The sequence below is a fragment of the Engystomops pustulosus genome, chromosome 5 (genome assembly GCF_040894005.1).
Source record: "Engystomops pustulosus chromosome 5, aEngPut4.maternal, whole genome shotgun sequence".
Taxonomy (NCBI): Eukaryota; Metazoa; Chordata; class Amphibia; order Anura; family Leptodactylidae; genus Engystomops; species Engystomops pustulosus.
The window spans coordinates 203,121,785-203,146,864 of record NC_092415.1 but is presented as its reverse complement, the minus strand read 5'-3'; the positions used below and the strand labels follow the sequence as shown (position 1 = coordinate 203,146,864).

The following is a 25,080-nucleotide window of genomic DNA, read 5'->3' as shown; positions in this document are numbered from 1 at the left end:
GCACTGTATGGCAGTATTGTTAGGACACTACATAGAAGTAATGCAAGGGCACTGTATGGCAGTATTATTAGGACACTACATAGAAGTACTGTAAGGGCACTGTATGGCAGTATTGTTAGGACACTATATAGAAGTACTGTATGGGCACTGTATGGCAGTATTGTTAGGGCACTACATAGAAGTACTGTAAGGGCACTGTATGGCAGTATTATTAGGACACTACATAGAAGTACTGTAAGGGCACTGTATGGCAGTATTGTTAGGACACTACATAGAAGTACTGTAAGGGCACTGTATGGCAGTATTGTTAGGACACTACATAGAAGTACTGTAAGGGCGCTGTATGGCAGTATTGTTAGGACACTACATAGAAGTACTGTAAGGGCGCTGTATGGCAGTATTATTAGGACACTACATAGAAGTACTGTAAGGACACTGTATGGCAGTATTGTTAGGACACTACATAGAAGTACTGTAAGGGCACTGTATGGCAGTATTGTTAGGACACTACATAGAAGTACTGTAAGGGCGCTGTATGGCAGTATTGTTAGGACACTACATAGAAGTAATGTAAGGGCACTGTATGGCAGTATTGTTAGGACACTAGATAGAAGTACTGTAAGGGCACTGTATGGCAGTATTGTTCGGACACTACATAGAAGTACTGTAAGGGCGCTGTATGGCAGTATTGTTAGGACACTACATAGAAGTACTGTAAGGGCGCTGTATGGCAGTATTGTTAGGACAATACATAGAAGTAATGTAAGGGCACTGTATGGCAGTATTGTTAGGACACTACATAGAAGTACTGTAAGGACACTGTATGGAAGTATTGTTAGGGCACTACATAGAAGTACTCTATAGGCACTGTATGGAAGTATTGTTAGGGCACTGTATGGCAGTATTGTTAGGACACTACATAGAAGTACTCTATAGGCACTGTATGGCAGTATTGTTAGGACACTAGATAGAAGTACTGTAAGGGCGCTGTATGGCAGTATTATTAGGACACTACATAGAAGTACTGTAAGGGCACTGTATGGCAGTATTGTTAGGGCACTACATAGAAGTACTCTATAGGCACTGTATGGCAGTATTGTTAGGACACTACATAGAAGTACTGTAGGGGCGCTGTATGGCAGTATTGTTAGGACACTACATAGAAGTACTGTAAGGGCACTGTATGGCAGTATTGTTAGGACACTACATAGAAGTACTGTAAGGGCACTGTATGGCAGTATTGTTAGGACGCTAGATAGAAGTACTGTAAGGGCACTGTATGGCAGTATTGTTAGGACACTAGATAGAAGTACTGTAAGGGCACTGTATGGCAGTATTGTTAGGACACTAGATAGAAGTACTGTAAGGGCACTGTATGGCAGTATTGTTTGTTACATATTTCTTTCAGTACTATATGACAGTATCACCTGGGCACACCTGAGAAGTAACGCTACTGTTCTGTATGGCAGTATTATTTACGGTAGGTTCTTTTTGACCATACAATACTTGGAAATTATATGGCAGTATTATTTGTGAATGAAAAGGTGAAGGACCACTTTATAGTAGCCCTGGAGATGTCTCCAACAAAATGGGAAAATACGCATCTTGTGAGAACAAGGAAGTGGTCAGAACCGTCCAGAACCTGCGTGATCTTCTCCGTGTGGTATAAGAGAGACCAGAGATACGAGTCTGTGCTCCCCTCCTCCTCAGGAGATGGATGTGGTCAGACATGTCTTATGCAAGATTCAGACCTGCAAACTCCAAAAGACTCCAGAGTAAGAGCAGCCAGTCTATGGAGTGTGAATACAATGCCAGAACTACAGTAGAGACTGACACATGGGTGAAGCACTAGATCAGGGTCTCCCGAGGGTCCAGTGATCTATTCTTATGGACCATATAACCTAAATTTTAATACGTCCTTAACCAGAGTTAGGATGACTTCCCCCTAACTTAAATAAAATACCCTACAAAAAGGGGAACTCATAGATCCTATGCTAAAAAAAAAAGACAAAAACGCACATTAACACAGTTTTTACAAAAATTTTAAATGATCCCAAGAATAAGGTGGAGCCAGGCAACCCAGCTGTAGCAGACCGGTATTACCTTATGTATAGTGTTAACGACGTCTCTATTCATTAATCCAAATAATCCCTTTCTACAGTGCGTGTTAGGTTAATTATTACCTTGCCGCTGTGGCTGCCGTCCGACCCCCTCGCCCCATATTCTTATGGGCCGTTTAATTCACGTCATCCATATAGACATATTTACACCCTATTATCACTGCTTCATAGCTTATATCACCGTCACCCAGCGAAATAATGGCTCCAGCCTTATATTAGATGCAACCATCACCCTGCTCTGTATACAGGCAGACCACAGCGTGTGCGTGTAACAATCAGGTATCTGTCCTGTCTGCATAGACACTGCCATTACAACACAACATCACAACTGTGAATTGCAGTACCCCTTTTCACCACAATCTTTTGTTTTCAACGTTTTCCATAGCTATGAATGCAACAGCGCCCCCATCTGTAGTACTATATGAAAGTATCAATTTATATCTTAGAAGTTAACATTGTATCAGAGTTCTGTCTAGGTTTGTGGCATCTACATAGAACAGCATTGTACTAGGGACCCCTTTATCCATAGTTAAAGGAAATCTCCCATCAGAATCCATCCTGATAAACCAGGGACATTACTCATAGATCCAGGCACCGGGACTGTGGTATCTTCTTCTATTTGTTATCCATGGCCTCCTTCCTTCTAAAATCAACTTTTATATTTATGCTAATGAGATGGAGTGTTACTAGAGCTCATCTGTAGCTTCATAGGCTGTCACACTGCCTCTGCTTTCTCAGCAATTCCCCTCCCCTTTATGTAACCTCACACAGTGGGAACAGGAAGTGTTCCTGTACAGTGTAAGAGAATAATGTGTCCCCTGATTCAGTGCCTGAATCTAGGAGTCTTCCTTAAGATGTATGTTCAGGTTGAAGATGGAGGGCCCTTATTCTGGGAGGTCCAACTCAGTTGCCCCTTTCACCCCTCCTTTTAGTCCTGTGTATGTAGTTGCCTATATTCCTGATACTATAGGTCTCGGATGTGTACAGCCCCTGGTTGTGATAGCTATTGGGATTATAGAAGGTGCAGAGCCTTGTAGCCCCTAGTGCTAAAGAAGCCCTCAGACCCACCATTGCTATAATTACCAATAACATATTATACCTTCTTGCAATTCTATATAAACCCCTCTTTCCAGTACCTTAGTGAGTTCGTTGGGTTCGCTCCCCTCTTCCACGACCTCCAGCTGCGCCCGTCCCTTCCTCTCGTTGTCACGTATCCCGTTGGCTACTTGCGCGGCCTTGAAGCGTTCATACTTGTTGCACGTGGATCCGCACCACTGATAGATCATCTGTAAGAGAGAGATGTCGTATGAATACAAGGATGGAGTTTGATGGTAGTTTTCCTTTCATTTATGGAGTCACAAAATATTCTATAGGGAAACACCAATGGGTAAGTTCACTGTCTGGGGCATAATATGGGACCTGTTTGTCACCATTATGTTTAGGGCTACTGTGTATCTAGAACTTGCTTTGAGAGGTTCTGTCTGTGTAGCTCCATTTGGGGGTTAATTCAAGTTGTGTGCATCTGTTTTTGGAGTCAGTGTGTGACACTACAAATACAGATATAGGGGCAAATAAGCCCCCACAGAAATGGGGCTAGCTTCAGGATGTCGTTGAGAAAAGGTTTGGTAAGTTGCTGGAAAAGTGAGAAGCTAATGATATCTGCACTGTAAACCTTTCAGTGGTGGGAAGAAGCTGTCATGGTGCTCAGGGTGGAAGAGGCTACAGTTGTGCATTATATAAGTCTTTGTATCACTGCTGTGATCTTTTACAAGCTGGTTCTAAAGAAATGCTACATCTCATTATAGAGATTTCTATTCTGTGCAGTGACCACATATAAGGATTTTTTGGGGGATTCAGCTAATTCTAGGAGCATTTCTTCTTTGGTTAATGACTGTATATTCTCCTGCTTATTGAGGAACTTTTACTTCTCACTTTATGTTCTTCCTTATTTCTCTTCCACATGATACAGTCGCCTTATGACAAGGCTCCCCCTGTAGTTGACTATGTCAAAACTGAGAGTTTGTTATAATTATTATATTTCTTCTTAAAAACGTAACTTTTTAGGGTTTTTTTTTAGTCTTACATCGATATTGACATAGGAAATGTATGTTATGTTCACATAGATCTGATTGGGACCTGAATCCATCTCAAGGCAAGTGTGGAGGTTCTGGGTCCTGGGAATACTCAGAGAAGAGCTAAACATCTATTAATATACCATGTATATCCCATGTGGGAATAGACTGTACATGAATATCCTAACAAACCATATTTTCATATCCAATTTTAGAAGCAGTTAAACATGTAACTTATGTGAACACAATGGTGTAGCGATACATTGTAAACATTTTCCTACAGTACAGTCTCCTCTCTCTGCTCTGATCACACACACACATGATGCCTCTGCTGAACCTGAATATTAAAATCCCAGAGCCCAAGCAGTATCACTCATAATTGGTGCAGCATTTAAAGAGTTAATGCCCACGATTGGTACAAGCACAAACAGCGGGCTTTAACTTCGGGGGGAAGTTGCACCAAACCCGATGGGGGACCCAAACTCCTAATGACGTTCGGGGTAGGGTCCTGGGGACCTGAAACAGCAAAGTTTGGTACGAATCTGAACCTTGCAGTTTGGGTCCGCTCAACACTACTAGAGATAGATTCACCTCTGCCTGCTGGGAGGACAGTGTGATTCTCCTTCTTTCTCTTAGGCTGATTTCACACGACCGTTGGGGGACATATATACGTCCCCCAACAAACACGTGCGGTACCATACAGTTCCGAACTTAGGACATGTCCTATCTTTTCCCGTATGACAGCGCCGTGCACTATATATCTCTATGGAGAGGGGTGGGGGCGAGCAGCGCTCAGCCACTCCTCCTCTGCCGTGTGCCAACATGTGCCCGCCGTGCATGTGACAGTCCAACATGGACATAAAGGGTAGTGGATTTGGACACCTTTTATGACATTAGTTAATATCTAAGTGCAGGTGCAGGTGCTGAAACTATGTTTTCAAGTAGGGCACCATGGGAAGAAGGAGTTAATCAGCCTGCGGTGTAAAATTCTTCTGTATATTATAAGCCGTAACCTGGAAATAAAGTCACGGAGCGGGTTCTTCTACATTACTGGAGTGCACAAGGCAAGACGTTCCGATTTCAATGAATGCTGGAAATATCCGTTATATCCGGGTCCAGAAGACAATGTTCTGACCAGTCTGGTCGTGAAGGGGTTCGGTGGCTGACCCGGAGAAAGAATAGGTGGTCATACATGCACTACACCACCCTATCCTCATGGTGCACCCCATCTGTGTTATTCATGGGGGTCCCTGTGGTTGGACTTTCAGAAGTAGTGTAACTAGGAGAGGAAGAGCCCCATAGAGTATATACACACCATATATGCATACATACAGCTTATACACACATACAGTATCATATACACCCATGCATCATATACACAGACATACAGCATATACACATCACAAATACAGCATACTCACACCCCAGATGCCAGGGCCCCCTGACGTTGTGGATCCCATAACAGCTGCTATGGCTGCTACCCCTGTAGTTATTCTCCTGACCTTCAGTGATTAGACACTTAACACCTCAGTATTACTTTTCTTGTGGAAGTGGTTTTACCACATTATTTTCCTCAAAAAGACATATTTCTGGGTAACATTGAAAGAAATTTGCATAGTATTCCAGTTATTAGGTTGGTTATTTGAATAACCCTTCAAGTTGACAGAGATTAAGGAAACGGAAATTCACGGGTCACTTTTACAATCAAGAAGACTTGCAACTTCCAATCGTGAACAAAGAAGACTGTATATAGTGTATACATCAATCTATTATATATACTAGGGACTCAGTTGTCACATAAGTTACAGATGTTCCTCTAGCAGGGTCACTAAAATACTGATCTGTGCCACCTCTAGTACTATTGGACTATTGTGAACTTCAGGTTCCCTCAGCCATCAGGACCTTGATGCGACTTCTGCACCCGCTACAGTCATGACTGTATAACCCTACATCAAATTATTCCTATCCCAGGCCAATGTTTACCAGGGACACAAGACACATGGCCACCAGTCAACATCTACCTACTCGTAATACCAGGCCTGGTGGCACAGCGTCTTCTTCAGTCACAGGAGGAGCCATGTTAGCCCAGAAAGCACCAATAATACAGACAAAATACAAGCTAAAAGTATGAATCCCACAGATGTGAGATTTTAGAGTCTATAGTGACACTGAAACGTGGTTATTTACCACAGACACGCATAGAGGAAGTCAAATATCAGCATCAAGTCAGAATTGGTGTTGCAAACATCATCCTCAGAATTGAAAGTCTTAGTTCTACTGATTCACACGTCTTCTGCTGGACCACAAAGTGTTTACGTTTCCTCTGCAGATTCACATTTGTGTAAAATGTAGAAAGAGGGGAAATGGTAAATCTACAGAAGACGTTCTAACTATAAGATGTTCTGCTGCCACCTCTGAAACGACTTGGACTCCATCTCTCGTCTTATAAAGTCCGGCCAGATCTATTCCACCTGGAACTTAAAAGCATTAATCCAGCGTATTAGACCCTTATAAGTCCTTCCCATTTCCCTGTCTGAATAAAGTCGTGGAGGAGCTCCCTCTACTCTCAATGGGACAATGGGAACCCAATTGCAGAGCTCGACTTGCCCGTTTTTTCAATTATCGAATGGGATCCCCACTGTTCATGAAAATGGGGGCCCTGCTCCTCATCTGAATGGAGTGACACCAACTGTCGGGCACTACAATAGGGGATAAATGTTTGATTGTATTGGGTCCAACTGCCAAGACGATGGGTTGCGATGGGTCCACAGCGCCTGACCCACTACAAACTGAAGGAACCTTCAATACGGAAGTTCCATCAAAGTCAATGGGGCTCATTTACTAAGGGTACGAAGCGTGCACTTTCGTTGGGTTTCCCGATGATTTCCGATTTGCACTGAATTGCCCCGGGATTTTGGCGCACGCGCCAGCATCGGCGCTGGCTTTCACGTGACAGAAATCAGGGGCGTGGCCGTCGGACAACCCATTGGATCCGGAAAAAACGCAGAATTTAAAAAAGTGTCGAATTTGTGTCGCAAGATCAAGCACTCACATGCACCAAGACGAAGAAGGTGAACTCCGGCGGACCTCGGCACAGCAGCGACACCTGCTGGACATCGGCACACGACCTTAGTGAATCCCGGCAGAACCCGAATCAGCGTTGGAGAACGTGCCGCTGGATCGCGACTGGACCGGGTAAGTAAATGTGCCCCAATGTGCAGAAGGTGGCTGCATCCATAGATTTCTATGGGACTCCTAACACACAGAAGTCCTACTGCCATAGAAGTTCTGTGGCCCCGAGTGTCAGCATTCAGAGCCCAGTGGTCATACATTTTTCCCCTATGCTGTGGAAAGTGGATAAAAGTTATTCTTGATAGAACCCATTTAAGGTGCCCATTCAAATGTATTGAACCTTCCCATACACGTGCATTCATAATGAACCGGCCATTTATACAACCTTTTAACATTTGCTATCAGGTGGGAGTCACAGAGACCCCAAAGACATAAGATGGTCCTATTGAAACCCACACGATTTCTAGTGAATATATTGCAGGACCGGTTTTCTTAATTTCTCAGTAAAAACACAAGTGGTTTTACTACATTATTTTCTTGAATAAGACATTTCTGGGTAACACGTCAGAAATTTGCTTAATATTCCAGCCCTGAGGCCAATAACATGAACAACCTGGAAGTAAAACAGAAACGTATAGGCCAATTTCACTTTCCAATCCAGAAATAGGAATGTGTTTTATGTTCTATGCAGAAGTGAAAACTGCCATAAAGATGAAGAAATCCTCTGTAATCATTGCCCATATTACTGCCCAAAAGAAGACATGGGCCATTGGCAAACTGCTCAGATACAGAAAACCCATTAAGTGTAAATGTTACAGAACTTGGAAAAAGACCCATTCTTATAACTTTGTTAAGGTTTGGACCCATTGCGGTTCCTTTTTTTAAAATATTTTTAAAATAGTTCTCATTTTTCATATGAGGTGTTTTTAATTGCTGTTTAATCGTTTTGCAACTTATCTTTACGAGGGAAAATAGGTCCAAGCATACAGAATACCTTCTCCTTGAAGATACAATGTATTCTAGAGTAATCACCATTCTTAGCGCAGTGTCTAGACCCATGGCGGTTCCTTTTTTTAAATTTTTTTTTAACATAGCCATGTCATGTTTTTATTTATGGGATTATTCTATTACATGACTGATGCAATCGTGTGGGTTAGCAGCAATTTAGTGAGTGCAGCCTGATACTTTTCTCAATAGGTTGACAATGCTGCCCTAACATATCCCTAGACATTGTAATAGACTCTCTCTAATGGAACTATGGTCCATTGCACCCCCAAATGAAAAGAGCGGAAGTGAATGGAGGGGCAGTGCACATGAGACCTGTCTCTCCATTCATTTATGGTATCTCAGACCCTGGTTCTCTTGATCCGAGGTGGGTTCTACCTCTGGAGTCTTCATTGATCAGCAAAATGTCTTATGTAAATAGGGTATAATTTGTATCTGGAATACCCCTTTAACAAGGTTATGAGGGATTTTTTTGGTTAAAAAAATTATTTTATTACCGTATTTTTAGGACTATAAGGCACACTAAAAATCCTTTGATTTTCTCAGAAATCAAAGGTGCGCCTTATAGTCCAGTGCGCCTTATATATGAACCGTACTTACAGACAACAGCTGCCTTGAACTGTGCACAGGTCTGCCACCTGCTGGTCATTCATCCTTATAATCAGGTGCGCCTTATAGTCCAGTGCGCCTTATATATGAACCGTACTTACAGACAACAGCTGCCTTTGACTGTGCACAGGTCTGCCACCTGCTGGTCATTCATCCTTATAATCAGGTGCGCCTTATAATCCAGTGCGCCTTATATATGAACCGTACTTACAGACAACAGCTGCATTGAACTGTGCACAGGTCTGCCACCTGCTGGTCATTCATCCTTATAATCAGGTGCGCCTTATAGTCCAGTGCGCCTTATATATGAACCGTACTTACAGACAACAGCTGCCTTTGACTGTGCACAGGTCTGCCACCTGCTGGTCATTCATCCTTATAATCAGGTGCGCCTTATACTCCGGTGCGCCTTATATATGAACCTAGACGTTTTAGCAGGCATTTATTGATGGTGCGCCTTATACTCCGGTGCGCCTTATAGTCCGAAAAATACGGTAATAACTGTTGTGATTCTTGTAGATTCAGTTACTACAAGGAGCAAACAGAATCTCTTCTCATGATCGGATACCTTGTCAGCTAGAGAAAGCCCCATTCTTATCACTGTGCGAGTGTTATAACTCATGGTGGTTCCCTTTTTTATATCCCCCATTTCATATTTTTTTATATCTTTATTGCATATAATGATTGTTGTTATCATTGTAAATTTTATTACTTGGGGCCAACAGGTATGAGGCAGATGGAGAAAGCCTATCCACTACTATCAACACCATGAAAGCAGAACTGTTCCCATTTCTGTGCTAGTGTCAAGACCCATAGCGGTTCCGTAAAAAAAAAAAAAATTTTTTTACATATAATATATATTTTGAAATCTTTATATTTTTATTTTGTATTTTAGTGACTATTGTAATCTTCACTTTTTCTATTACTATTCCTATAAGCAGTCCTAAGCTTTAGTCCTTAATCCAGAGATATGGGGACTATAGAGCTATGTCTTGGCCCGACGTCTAATGGAACCAAAAGACCATGGTAGATAGGGGACCTCATTACAGAGAGGGTCAGTATTTGCACTATACTTTGATTTCCCTCTGTATACAGACAGTACCTATATGAGATCCCACAATGAAATGTCATCTCTGCCCTTGTGTTTATTTACCTAAATCTCTTTGGCAAAAGTAACAGAGAATAATTGTGATTACAGAGAAAACAATGACTGCCTCACAGTACGTCTTATGGGGCGGATACGAGGTTTACACAACAGAACCCTGCGAGCGCTCTCATTCTTACATGTATATATATTGTATATATATTTAAGCCATTAATATGGAGAAACAGGGACCGAATATTCCCCAAAGCTGCCACTTGCCATTTTGTGTAACACAAATTAGGACAATTGGCAAGGCTCTCCCCAGGTGATGGTCCAAAAAGTGAGACCCCCATCTATTAGTTATCTGTGATGTGTCCATCAAAAAAATATATCAATGGCTCATTAAAGGGGCTGTGCTGTAATTTACATGCACCTCTTATTTGCTGGATAGGGGGAAATTGTTTTATTGCTTAGATCCGAGGACCAAAAATCTTTCCGATAATGAATTGGACTTCTGAGACAACCATAAAGTCATGTTTAAGACAGTTCCGACTTACATACAAATTCGAATTAAGAACAAACCTAAAGAACTTATCTTGAACGGCCTGTATTGAGATCCATTATTCAGTATGATAGGGCTCCATGATGATATGTTGCGTATACAGCTCTGACCCATCGACATGTGGACTCTACAAGACCACTGGAGGGGCCCAGCACTAGGCTTTCTTACCAATATTTGCTACAGTAGTCCATCTTTGGGACTGGAGTAGATGGGTGACTCCCTGTACCCCAAAACGTCAATAAATGCCATCTGTCATCCATCCTCTGAGAACTTTTGGTAGATACCACTGTATATCCAAAATGCCCAACAAGAGCCACCAACTTTGAGATGGTCAGACCCGGTAGTCCCAGATGTCACAATGTGGTCCTCTCCTCAGTCACTCACAGCCATCGTTTGCTCATTTTTCATCACCTGTAGATATCAGCATTATGATAAAATAATGGGCAAAGAAAGAGAATGTAGAAGGTCCCTTCCATGACCTTCAGCTGGACCTGGCTGGATCCATAGTTGACAAACTTCAATTCTTAAGAAGTTCCTATTTTGTTTCTGCTAATTCCAAGTCATTCAGGTAAAGTTCTGGTTCCTCAACATTTCAGAGTTTACACATCAGAGACAGAATTTACACTCGATTCGCTTCGTAACAAATTCACACTAAGGAGAGTAGAATGAAGCCCCCGTACATTACATGAAGCCCCCGTACATTACATGAAGCCCCTGTACATTACATGAAGCCCCCGTGCATTACATGAAGCCCTGTACATTACATGAAGCCCCCGTGCATTACACGAAGCCCCCGTACATTACATGAGGCCCCCGTACATTACATGAAGCCCCCGTACATTACATGAAGCCCCCGTACATTACATGAGGCCCCCGTACATTACATGAAGCCCCTGTACATTACATGAAGCCCCTGTACATTACATGAAGCCCCCGTACATTACATGAAGCCCCCGTACATTACATGAGGCCCCCGTACATTACATGAGGCCCCCGTACATGAGGCCCCCGTACATTACATGAAGCCCCCGTGCATTACATGAGGCCCCCGTGCATTACATGAGGCCCCCGTGCATTACACGAAGCCCCCGTACATTACACGAAGCCCCCGTACATTACACGAAGCCCCCGTACATTACACGAGGCCCCCGTACATTACACGAGGCCCCCGTACATTACACGAAGCCCCCGTACATTACACGAAGCCCCTGTACATTACATGAAGCCCCCGTACATTACATGAAGCCCCCGTACATTACATGAGGCCCCCGTACATTACATAAAGCCCCCGTACATTACACGAAGCCCCCGTACATTACACGAAGCCCCCGTACATTACACGAAGCCCCCGTACATTACACGAGGCCCCCGTGCATTACACGAAGCCCCCGTGCATTACACAAAGCCTTCATTAAACGCCAGCCTTCTTTTAGATAAAAAATGTTTACTACACATCCTCAAAAATTCTACTTTGTTATCTTACGTGACATATAGCAAGATCCAGCAGCTGGTGCTCCACTCGGCCCGAGTCCGGCGGTTCCTTTAATGTCCCATTCTCTCCTTTCAGCAATTCAAGTCAAGGTGTCTAAGGTCCTCTACTCCCTAACATTTGCAAAATCTACCCCATGCATGTATCTGATCACATGAAATCAAAGCATCCATGGGAGGAGTAGAAGTCCATGGAGGCTGCTGTGATATCATGTTAGTTGGTAAAGGACCTTAAATAACATTACCCTGGCCACAAGCCACATGACACAAAGTGCTAAATGTGGAGGAGCTGCTGGACTCTGTATGTCTTGTAAAGTTATGTGTGGGATATGTAATGAAGTACGGCAATGATGGGGTGTAGGTGTCCTGCTAGAAATGCTGTCACCCCTATATTATATATGAATCTGTACATCCTGTACATAGCTGTGGTCAGGGTCGGCTCCAGGTCCCAGAAGGCCCCTTGGCGAGAGCGATTCAGTGGGCCCCTTTGAAGTGAATGCAGGGGGCAGCATTTAAAATTCAGAAACGAAACAGTTTCCTGTTCCCTAAAATATTCCCTAGTTTATCTTCCCAGACAGACCCTCATGGTTATTTTATATACAGCCCCTCGTGGTTATTATATATACAGCCCCTCATGGTTATTTTATATACAGCCCCTCATGGTTATTTTATATACAGCCCCTCATGGTTATTTTATATACAGCCCCTCGTGGTTATTTTATATACAGCCCCTCATGGGTATTTTATATACAGACCCTCGTGGTTATTATATATACAGCCCCTCATGGTTATTTTATATACAGCCTCTCATGGTTATTTTATATACAGCCCCTCATGGTTATTTTATATACAGCCTCTCATGGTTATTTTATATACAGCCCCTCATGGTTATTTTATATACAGCCCCTCATGGTTATTTTATATACAGACCCTCGTGGTTATTTTATATACAGCCCCTCGTGGTTATTATATATACAGCCCCTCATGGTTATTTTATATACAGCCCCCTCATGGTTATTTTATATACAGCCCCTCATGGTTATTTTATATACAGCCCCTCATGGTTATTTTATATACAGCCCCCTCATGGTTATGTTATATACAGACCCTCATGGCTATTTTATATACAGCCCCCTCGTGGTTATTATATATACAGCCCCTCATGGTTATTTTATATACAGCCTCTCATGGTTATTTTATATACAGCCCCTCATGGTTATTTTATATACAGCCCCTCATGGTTATTTTATATACAGCCCCTCATGGTTATTTTATATACAGACCCTCGTGGTTATTTTATATACAGCCCCTCGTGGTTATTATATATACAGCCCCTCATGGTTATTTTATATACAGCCCCCTCATGGTTATTTTATATACAGCCCCTCATGGTTATTTTATATACAGCCCCTCATGGCTATATTATATACAGCCCCCCTCATGGTTATTTTATATACAGCCCCCCTCATGGTTATTTTATATACAGCCCCCTCATGGTTATTTTATATACAGCCCTTCATGGTTATTTTATATACAGCCCCTCATGGTTATTTTATATACAGCCCCTCATGGTTGTTTTATATATAGCCCCTCATGGTTATTTTATATACAGCCCCCTCATGGCTATTTTATATACAGCCCCTCATGGTTATTTTATATACAGCCCCCTCATGGCTATTTTATATACAGTCCCTCATGGCTATTTTATATACAGCCCCCTCATGGCTATTTTATATACAGCCCCTCATGGTTGTTTTATATACAGCCCCTCATGGTTGTTTTATATACAGCCCCCCTCATGGTTATGTTATATACAGCCTCTCATGGTTATTTTATATACAGCCCCTCATGGTTATTTTATATACAACCCCTCATGGTTATGTTATATACAGCCCCCACATGGTTATTTTATATACAGCCCCCACATGGTTATTTTATATACAGCCCCCACATGGTTATTTTATATACAGCCCCCACATGGTTATTTTATATACAACCCCTCATGGTTATTTTATATACAGCCCCCACATGGTTATTTTATATACAGCCCCTCATGGTTATTTTATATACAGCCCCTCATGGTTATTTTATATACAGCCCCATCATGGTTATTTTATATACAGCCCCTCATGGCTATTTTATATACAGCCCCTCATGGTTATTTTATATACAGCCCCTCATGGTTATTTTATATACAACCCCTCAAGGTTATTTTATATACAGCCCCTCATGGCTATTTTATATACAGCCCCTCATGGTTATTTTATATACAACCCCTCAAGGTTATTTTATATACAGCCCTCTCACCCCCTATGAATTCATTAGATACAGCCCACCTAAACTACATGGATGTACAGCCTTATGTGCCCCCCCCCAGCAGCTCTGGGCCCTGGCACTTGCCCTGATATACCCAGTTTGGTGCCAGCCCTGACTGTGGTTCTCCTGTAAAATTCTCACAGTGGCTCCAAAGTCCATAGTTTCCACGTCTTATCAGGTTTAGTGCATGTGTACATTATAGATTATAATGTTCCATCAGATACAAGGGAAGAAGAAAGAAGACTCCCTACAAATACACATCTAATAACACACCAGTAATAACACCGCTATACTACAAACACGCAGGACCGACTGTATCCCAGGTCACTGGTAGTTTATCTAAGATCATAGAACACAACCTGAATCTTATAAACCTGACTTTATAGTCTTAATGCTATTACCTATTATGTTCCTATTGTTTCCATGTATTGTTTATTATAATCCCATTCACAGATTATATTACAGTAATAATTTACATAGAGAAAGGAAAGAAGGGTCAAAGCGGGACAAGCAAATACAGACAAGAATAATCTACATCATACAAACAAAAAAGATACACATGTACACATACAGGGAGATATCTGATCTATTATACATAGTGGGCAGTATTATAGTATTTATATTCCTGTACATAGGGGGCAGTATTATAGTAGTTATATTCCTGTACATAGGGGGCAGTATTATAGTATTTATATTCCTGTACATAGGGGGCAGTATTATAGTAGTTATATTCCTGTACATAGGGGGCAGTATTATAGTATTTATATTCCTGTACATAGGGGGCAGTATTATAGTAGTTATATTCCTGTACATAGGGGGCAGTATTATAGTAGTTATATTCTTGTACATAGGGGGCAGTATTATAGTAGTTATATTCCTGTACATAGGGGGCAGTATTATAGTAGTTATATTCCTGTACATAGAGGGCAGTATTATAGTAGTTATATTCTTGTACATAGGAGACGGTATTATAGTATTTATAATCCTGTACATAGGGGGCAGTATTATAGTAGTTATATTCTTGTACATAGGGGGCAGTATTATAGTAGTTATATTCTTGTACATAGGGGGCAGTATTATAGTAGTTATATTCTTGTACATAGGGGGCAGTATTATAGTAGTTATATTCTTGTACATAGGGGGCAGTATTATAGTATTTATATTCCTGTACATAGGGGGCAGTATTATAGTAGTTATATTCCTGTACATAGGGGGCAGTATTATAGTATTTATATTCCTGTACATAGGGGGCAGTATTATAGTAGTTATATTCTTGTACATAGGGGGCAGTATTATAGTAGTTATATTCCTGTACATAGGGGGCAGTATTATAGTAGTTATATTCCTGTACATAGAGGGCAGTATTATAGTAGTTATATTCTTGTACATAGGAGACGGTATTATAGTATTTATAATCCTGTACATAGGGGGCAGTATTATCGTAGTTATATTCTTGTACATAGGGGGCAGTATTATAGGAGTTATATTCTTGTACATAGGGGGCAGTATTATAGTAGTTATATACCTGTACATAGGGGGCAGTAGTATAGTAGATCTATTTATGTACATAGTGGGCAGTATTATAGTAGTTATATTCTTGTACATAGGGGGCAGTATTATAGTAGTTATATTCTTGTACATAGGGGCAGTATTATAGTAGTTATATTCCTGTACATAGGGGGTAGTATTATAGTAGTTATATTCTTGTACATAGGGGGCAGTATTATAGTAGTTATATTCCTGTACATAGGGGGCAGTATTATAGTAGTTATATTCTTGTACATAGGGGACAGTATTATAGTAGTTATATACCTGTACATAGGGGGCAGTAGTATAGTAGATCTATTTATGTACATAGTGGGCAGTATTATAGTAGTTATATTCTTGTACATAGGGGGCAGTATTATAGTAGTTATATTCTTGTACATAGGGGCAGTATTATAGTAGATATATTCTTGTACATAGGGGACAGTATTATAGTAGTTATATTCTTGTACATAGGGGGCAGTATTATAGTAGTTATATTCTTGTACATAGGGGGGCAGTATTATAGTAGTTATATTCTTGTACATAGGGGGCAGTATTATAGTAGTTATATTCTTGTACATAGGGGCAGTATTATAGTAGTTATATTCCTGTACATAGGGGGCAGTCAGTATTATAGTAGTTATATTCTTGTACATAGGGGGCAGTATTATAGTAGTTATATTCTTGTACATAGGGGACAGTATTATAGTAGTTATATTCTTGTACATAGGGGGCAGTATTATAGTAGTTATATTCTTGTACATAGGGGGCAGTATTATAGTAGTTATATTCTTGTACATAGGGGGCAGTATTATAGTAGTTATATTCTTGTACATAGGGGGCAGTATTATAGTAGTTATATTCTTGTACATAGGGGGCATTATTATAGTAGTTATATTCCTGTACATAGGGGGCAGTATTATAGTAGTTATATTCTTGTACATAGGGGGCAGTATTATAGTAGTTATATTCTTGTACATAGGGGACAGTATTATAGTAGTTATATTCCTGTACATAGGGGGCAGTATTATAGTAGTTATATTCTTGTACATAGGGGGCAGTATTATAGTAGTTATATTCTTGTACATAGGGGGCAGTATTATAGTAGTTATATTCTTGTACATAGGGGACAGTATTATAGTAGTTATATTCTTGTACATAGGGGGGCAGTATTATAGTAGTTATATTCTTGTACATAGGGGGCAGTATTATAGTAGTTTATATTCTTGTACATAGGGGGCAGTATTATAGTAGATATATTCTTGTACATAGGGGACAGTATTATAGTAGTTATATTCTTGTACATAGGGGGAAGTATTATAGTAATTATATTCTTGTACACAGGGGGCAGTATTATAGTAGTTATATTCCTGTACATAGGGGGCAGTATTATAGTAGTTATATTCCTGTACATAGGGGGAAGTATTATAGTTGTTATATTCTTGTACATAGGGGGCAGTATTATATATTATATATGCACTTGTAAATTCGTGTGACTTACAGATCCCAGATCAATGATGAAGCAGTCCCCACTATTGAAACTGGACCAGTTTAGAGGGACCTCTGTGGCGCGCACCACTCTCCTTCCTTTGATATGGAATAGCCGTTGTGCGGTCATGTCATTGGTAACCACATGATTGAAACCAGACGCTACTCCACCAGCCTGAAAAATAATATAATTGGAAATGTTGTTTAAAAAATGGACATATTTAAATCAAAAAGTGCTACATTTAGGGAAACCTAATCTGCTATTGGGAGTGATACATGGATATAGAAGCCTTGTGTGTGGGTGTGTCCTGTAGAGCAGGATGTCCACTATGGAGGTGACACTGGGGACAGTATCTGCTGCTGAGTCTCGTTATCTCCTCATCATGTGAGGCTGAGGCTCTGACATGTTTGTTGTGATCAGATTTTATCACTCGAACCGTTACATGTCAGTTTTCTGGTTTGCCCACTTTCCGCTCAATGAACCTTCTCACCCCGAATTCTAGATATTTAATGATTTGTTTTTTTTCTGATACACTTAACCCTTTAGTACCCAGTGCACATCTCTTCAAGTAATTTGGGATTTGTTGTTTAAAATAACCGCATTGTATATTTAAAGTTATTTTCTTTGGGCAGCAAATGAAGGGGGCACAGCAGGGGTCATTCCCAAGCCCTCTATTCATCCAGCCGGATGTAATTGTACAGTTTTAGATGGAAACTTTAGTGGTTTTGAACATGCAAAACTGTAACTAGTGTTATCTCTAGTCCCTGTAAAGATGTGTAATCAGACCTCACACTGCTGTGCTCTGTGCTCTCTGCAGCCAGTGTTATGTACTGTCCCTGCAGAAATGTGTAATCAGACCTCACACTGCTGTGCTCTGTGCTCTCTGCAGCCAGTGTTATGTATTGTCCCTGGAGAGATGTGTAATCAGACCTCACACTGCTGTGCTCTGTGCTGTCTGCAGCCAGTGTTATGTTTTGTCCCTGGAGAGATGTGTAATCAGACCTCACACTGCTGTGCTCTGTGCTGTCTGCAGCCAGTGTTATGTATTGTCCCTGGAGAGATGTGTAATCAGACCTCACACTGTTGTGCTCTGTGCTCTCTGCAGCCGGTGTTATGTATTGTCCCTGGAGAGATGTGTAATCAGACCTCACACTGCTGTGCTCTGTGCTGTCTGCAGCCAGTCTTATGTATTGTCCCTGTAGAGATGTGTAATTAGACCTCACACTGCTGTGCTCTGTGCTCTCTGCAGCCAGTGTTATGTATTGTCCCTGTAGAGATGTGTAATCAGACCTCACACTGCTGTGCTCTGTGCTCTCTGCAGCCAGTGTTATGTATTGTCCGTGGAGAGATGTGTAATCAGACCTCACACTGCTGTGCTCTGTGCTCTCTGCAGCCAGTGTTTTGTATTGTCCCTGTAGAGATGTGTAATCAGACCTCACACTGCTGTGCTCTGTGCTCTCTGCAGCCAGTGTTATGTATTGTCCCTGGAGAGATGTGTAATCAGACCTCACACTGCTGTGCTCTGTGCTCTCTGCAGCCAGTGTTATGTATTGTCCCTGTAGAGATGTGTAATCAGACCTCACACTGCTGTGCTCTGTGCTCTCTGCAGCCAGTGTTATGTATTGTCCCTGGAGAGATGTGTAATCAGACCTCACACTCCTGTGCTCTGTGCTCTCTGCAGCCAGTGTTATGTATTGTCCCTGTAGAGATGTGTAATCAGACCTCACACTGCTGTGCTCTGTGCTCTCTGCAGCCAGTGTTATGTATTGTCCATGGAGAGATGTGTAATCAGACCTTTGTGTATGTTGTAAGTAACAGCAGAACTGTGAAACATGGATTTATATTCCAGAATTGTAGCTTCTCCAAGTGCACTAGGGTTGTGTCCTGACACTGATATGCTCTGTGCTCTCTGCAGAGACACTTATAACAGTCACAATCCTGGAATATAAATCCATCTCTCACATTACCCAACACTGTCAGCAGATAGCACAGAGCACAGCATACACAATGCTTGAATAGAAATCCATATATCACAGTCCTGCTGCTACTAACAACATACACAGAGGTCTGATTATACCTCTTTTCAGACACAATACATAACACTGGCTGCAGAGAGCACATAGCACAGCAGTGTGAGTAAAAGTACATGCACCCTCTGCCCCTGTCTCTGAGCCTGGAAGATGGTGATGGATTGACACTACATATTCATAACATATTTTGGTAAAGGGTTATACTGTTTTATCACATATGTAAAAAATGTAACAAGAAAAATTACACATTTTTAGTTATTTATCTGCTAATTGTTAATAGAAATCTACCATTTGTTTTTATGCATTGTGAACCAAACATACCTGGAGAATGCTGTAACTACACTGATGCAGAAACATATCTTGTTTAAACTCTGAACCAAGTGGTTTTTCTGAAAAAACAATTGTAAAATTAGGACCTTGGGAAAGCTGATTCCTGAACTGTTTAGACAGGACTAATCAACCTGAGCTGGGGGATTGTGCAGCGATTGATTACTTCTGCCTGTCAGGGACAACACAGTGATGAAATATTCTCGGCTTATACTGGGCAGGACAAGGCTGGAGCATAGGACAGTCCAGACAGGACTAATCAACCTGAGCTGGGGGATTGTGCAGCGATTGATTACTTCTGCCTGTCAGGGACAACACAGTGATGAAATATTCTCGGCTTATACTGGGCAGGACAAGGCTGGAGCATAATTACGGTAAGAGGAGAAGCTCTGGGGCAGCAAAACCTTTGTTTTTTCAGCAAAACCACTCAGCTTCTCCTCTTACTGTAATTATGCTCCAGCCTTGTCCTGCGCAGCATAAGCCGAGAATACATCATCACTGTGTTGTCCCTGACAGGCAGAAGTAATCAATCGCTGCACAATCCCCCAGTTCAGGTTGATTATTTCTGTCTGGACAGTTCAGGAATCTCCGTGAAACAGAGCACCCAGCTTTCCCAAGGTCCTTAATTTTATAATTGATTTTTGAGCAAAACCACTCATTTCAGTGATTAGACAAGATATGTTTCTGCATCAGTGTAGCTGCAGCATTCTCAAGGTATGTTTGGTTCCTAATGCATAAAAACAAATGATTTCCTTTAATCTCTCTCTTGATGTTTTGACTACAGTTGACTCGTTGTCTTTAATAAGAACCCAACTTTAATAGTACCAAACAACTCTGTATTGACTTTACCTTGTACTTAATCCCTCCTTTGAAATATCCCACAAAGGCGCTGGACTCATAGCCTTGTATCTCCCTGTACTGGATGGGTTTTCCTCCCAGGTAGTCATCCAGCTGCACGGTGAAGATGGCGGCTGATGTGCTCTCATCCTGAGAACATTCCTTCCCTAAAGAAGAAAAAGCGGGAATATTCATACGGATAAAAGCAACATAAACCTACAGGGTGTAATACCGTATGTCCCCTGTGGGGGAGCTGCAGGGGAAATGCTTTAAGGTCTCCCCACAGATTAGAGTAGAAAATCTGCAGAACTTTTTCATAGTATCACATAGTTCTAATTAGAAGTAACATGTATTCTATGGATTTCCCCCTTAATTCCGAAATCCCATTGATCCCAAATTGTGTCTTATTATATAATCCCACCTAATAGCGTAGCTACCTGCTAACGGCTGGTAATGATATATACGACCACGTGTCGCTCATGTTTCTTCTTGTTGCAGTTTCTCTGATGTTGCACCTTGTATCAGTATTTCTACAGATGGATTGCACAATACAGACACCAGAGAGTGAGAAGTAATAATCATTATACCGCTAGGACCATCTGTCAGTCTAGTCCTCTCTATGGTGGTAGTATATGGGCACTCTATGGTGGTAGTATATGGGCACTCTATGGTGGTAGTACATCTGCACTCTATGGTGGTAGAATATGGGCACTCTATAGTGGTAGTATATGGGCACTCTAAAGTGGTAGATTAAGGGCACTCTATAGTAGTAGCATATGGCCACTCTATAGTGGTAGTATATGGGCACTCTATGGTGGTAGTATATGGCCACTCTATGGTAGTATATGGACACTCTATGGTGGTAGTATATGGGCACTCTATAGTGGTAGTATATGGGCACTCTATAGTGGTAGTATATATGCACTCTATAGTGATAGTATATGGGCACTCTATTGTGGTAGTATATGGGCACTCTACAGTGGTAGTATATGGGCACTCTATAGTGGTAGTATATGGGCACTCTATAGTGGTAGTATATGGGCACTCTATAGTGGTAGTATATGGGCACTCTATAGTGGTAGTATATGGGCACTCTATAGTGGTAGTATATGGGCACTATAGTGGTAGTATATGGGCACTCTATAGTGGTAGTATATGGGCACTATAGTGGTAGTATATGGGCACTATATAGTGGTAGTATATGGGCACTCTATAGTGGTAGTATATGGGCACTATATAGTGGTAGTATATGGGCACTCTAGTTGTCCATTCTTTGGTTGTAGTATGTGGGCACTATGTAGTAGGTGTTTTTGGGCACTCTGTGATGGTAGTACTAAAACACTCTGTATTGGTTATATTTGGCACTGTGTAGTAGTTGTAATTGGGCACTAGGTGTATTTGGGCACTCTGTGATGGTAGTATGTGGGCACTCTGCAGTAATTATATTTGGCCACTATGTAGTAGGTGTATTTGGGCACTCTGTGATGGTAGTACTAGGATACTGTAGTATTTATATTTGGGCGCTATATAGTAGGTGTATTTGGGCACTGAGTAGAAGTTGTATTTGGCACACTACAGTGGTAGTATGAGGACACTCTGCAATAGTTATAATTGGGTACTATGTAGTAGGTGTATTACAGCAGTAATGATAATCAGGCACTCTATGGTGGTAGTATGAGGGCAATCTGCTGTAGTTGTATTTGGACACTATGATTCTATTACTTGGGCGCTTTGTAGTTCTATTTTATCTTTCACATTTTTAAAAAAAAATACTTTGTAACATGTTCTATATATTGCTATGAACTGTGTCTTATATCTTGGGTCAAAATTCAAAGGCAATTCACTCTGTTAATAATTAGTCCACAGCGGACGGGGCTGATATTTCACAGTTACTCTCGTACAGGAGGAAGTTGTATTGCAGCAGAAGTAGCGATTCCGCAATCACATGACCCAGGACACGAAATGCTATATATAACTGTTCAAAACTGCCATTAGGGATACTTAGAACATCATGATTTATTATTAACCATTTGCCCCGCCCATTTTTATACTGACCAATGGCTCGTGAATAACAAACCGTATCAATGACTCCTACAGTACATTGCAATATACAGACCCCACACCATACACTAAACAAGTACAGACCTCAGATGACACACACTGCAATATACAGACCCCACACCATACAATAAACAAGTACAGACCTCAGATGACACACACTGCAATATACAGACTCCATACCAGTCCTTAAAAAAATATAGACCCCTAAACTAATACAGACCCCAAACCCGAACCATTAAAGTAATGCAGAAGTCAGATTATGTGAATGTATAATTACAGACCTGAGACTAGCCCCGTAAGCTAATACAGACCCAAAACCTCACACCCTAAATAAACATAGACCCCAACCCTGTGAATAATTACAGACTCCAGACCTACATAACTAATACAGACCCCTAATAAATAAGAACTAGGGGGTAACCATACCCCCTAGAATAATAGTGATCCCAGACCCTTAACCAACAGATACTTCAAAACACATTCACTACATTTTTGCAAACTTTAGGCCAGAACCCCAAAATAAATGTAGACCCAACACCAAACCTCAATATCTAATACACATTCTAAACTCTTAAACTAATACAAACCCTAGTCCAAAGCCTTAAACTATTACATACACCCTAATTTAAAAACAAAAATCCAGCCAGACACCCCTACCAAATACAGTTCCCAAACCAAGCCCCAAAACTAATATAAAGCCTTAAATTAATACAAAGACCAGAGCCCAAAACAAATACAGACTAGATCCTAGATAAGATCCCAGACCGGACCCTCGATCAGATTTCAGACCAGACCCCAGATCAGATCCCAGACCAGATCCTAGATCAGATCCCATAGCAGACACTAGATCAGATCCCATAGCAGACACTAGATCAGATCCCATAGCAGACACTAGATCAGATCCCATAGCAGACACTAGATCAGATCCCATAGCAGACACTAGATCAGATCCCATAGCAGACACTAGATCAGATCCCATAGCAGACACTAGATCAGATCCCATAGCAGACACTAGATCAGATCCCATAGCAGACACTAGATCAGATCCCATAGCAGACACTAGATCAGATCCCATAGCAGACACTAGATCAGATCCCATAGCAGACCCTAGATCAGACCCTAGATCAGACCCAGACCAGACCCTAGATCAGATGCCAGACCAGACCCTAGATCAGATGCCAGACCAGACTCTAGATCAGATCCCAAACCAGACTCTAGATCAGATCCCAAACCAGACTCTAGATCAGACCCTAGATCAGATCCCAAACCAGACCCTAGATCAGATCCCAAACCAGACCCTAGATCAGATCCCAAGCCAGACCCTAGACCAGATCCCAAGCCAGACTCTAGATCAGATCCCAAGCCAGACTCTAGATCAGATCCCAAGCCAGACTCTAGATCAGATCCCAAGCCAGACTCTAGATCAGATCCCAAGCCAGACTCTAGATCAGATCCCAAGCCAGACTCTAGATCAGAGCCCAAGCCAGACTCTAGATCAGATCCCAAGCCAGACTCTAGATCAGAGCCCAAGCCAGACTCTAGATCAGAGCCCAAGCCAGACTCTAGATCAGAGCCCAAGCCAGACTCTAGATCAGAGCCCAAGCCAGACTCTAGATCAGAGCCCAAGCCAGACTCTAGATCAGAGCCCAAGCCAGACTCTAGATCAGAGCCCAAGCCAGACTCTAGATCAGAGCCCAAGCCAGACTCTAGATCAGAGCCCAAGCCAGACTCTAGATCAGAACCCCTGGCATATCTTACAGACCCCAGACCAGTATCTCAACTCTTTACATTCCTGTAGTTTATCTTATATTATGGAACCTTTCCAATGCACAATGTAAATGACACCGGTGACATTTACACACCTCACACACACCCAGATGTAGCAGAGCTGAATTTAAAGAAATTGACATCTGCACTGCAGGTAAATCCAGACAGCTATCTGGGTGCGTCGTGTGCATAAATACTGACATGACCCCCCCTCCCTCCATACTGATACTCTCTACCTATATATCCCCGATGCATCCGGAAGCCATTAGTCATAAAGGGACGGTCAATATCAGTGCATCCAGCTGATGCTGAATGTGCTGAGTCTGCACCGCTCCTTTAAGGGAGTCTTACACTTGGCTCCTTGCCCCGCACTATAGTAAATCTCTCGGCCTCTCCACTACTTGGCGGTGTCTCAGCTGCAGAGAAATATTTATCATGGAAATGCGGAAATATGTAATATAATTTCCAGCATCTTCACATTTACATCCATTATAGGGAGCTGAGGGGCTGTTTGTAGGATCTTTATACTATAGAGATGAGTGTATGGTTCATGATCTGCCTGTGACCTATGGGGGACATTGTGACTTCATTGTCTACTCCATAAGGTGAGAATCCTGCAAGTATCTCATTGTATCGCAGCCTATTAGACCTCTACAAGGAAGACCTGGGGGAAGAGCAGGGTATCTAGATTTTACAATTTCTTAATGTTCTGAG

General features: G+C 41.7%; 1 protein-coding gene across 1 annotated transcript in view; it reads right to left on the bottom strand.

Moving 5' to 3' along the window:
• The window catches only part of SCIN (scinderin), an 84,029-nt gene that overhangs the window by 54,963 nt on the left and 3,986 nt on the right, over positions 1–25,080 (bottom strand). Inside the window, exons 2-4 of the mRNA XM_072154381.1 lie at positions 20,551–20,705; positions 17,357–17,518; positions 3,257–3,406 (exon numbers count right to left, since the gene is read on the bottom strand). Of these exons, the coding sequence (XP_072010482.1) occupies positions 3,257–3,406; positions 17,357–17,518; positions 20,551–20,705 (467 nt within the window). The remainder of the gene's footprint in view (positions 1–3,256; positions 3,407–17,356; positions 17,519–20,550; positions 20,706–25,080) is intronic.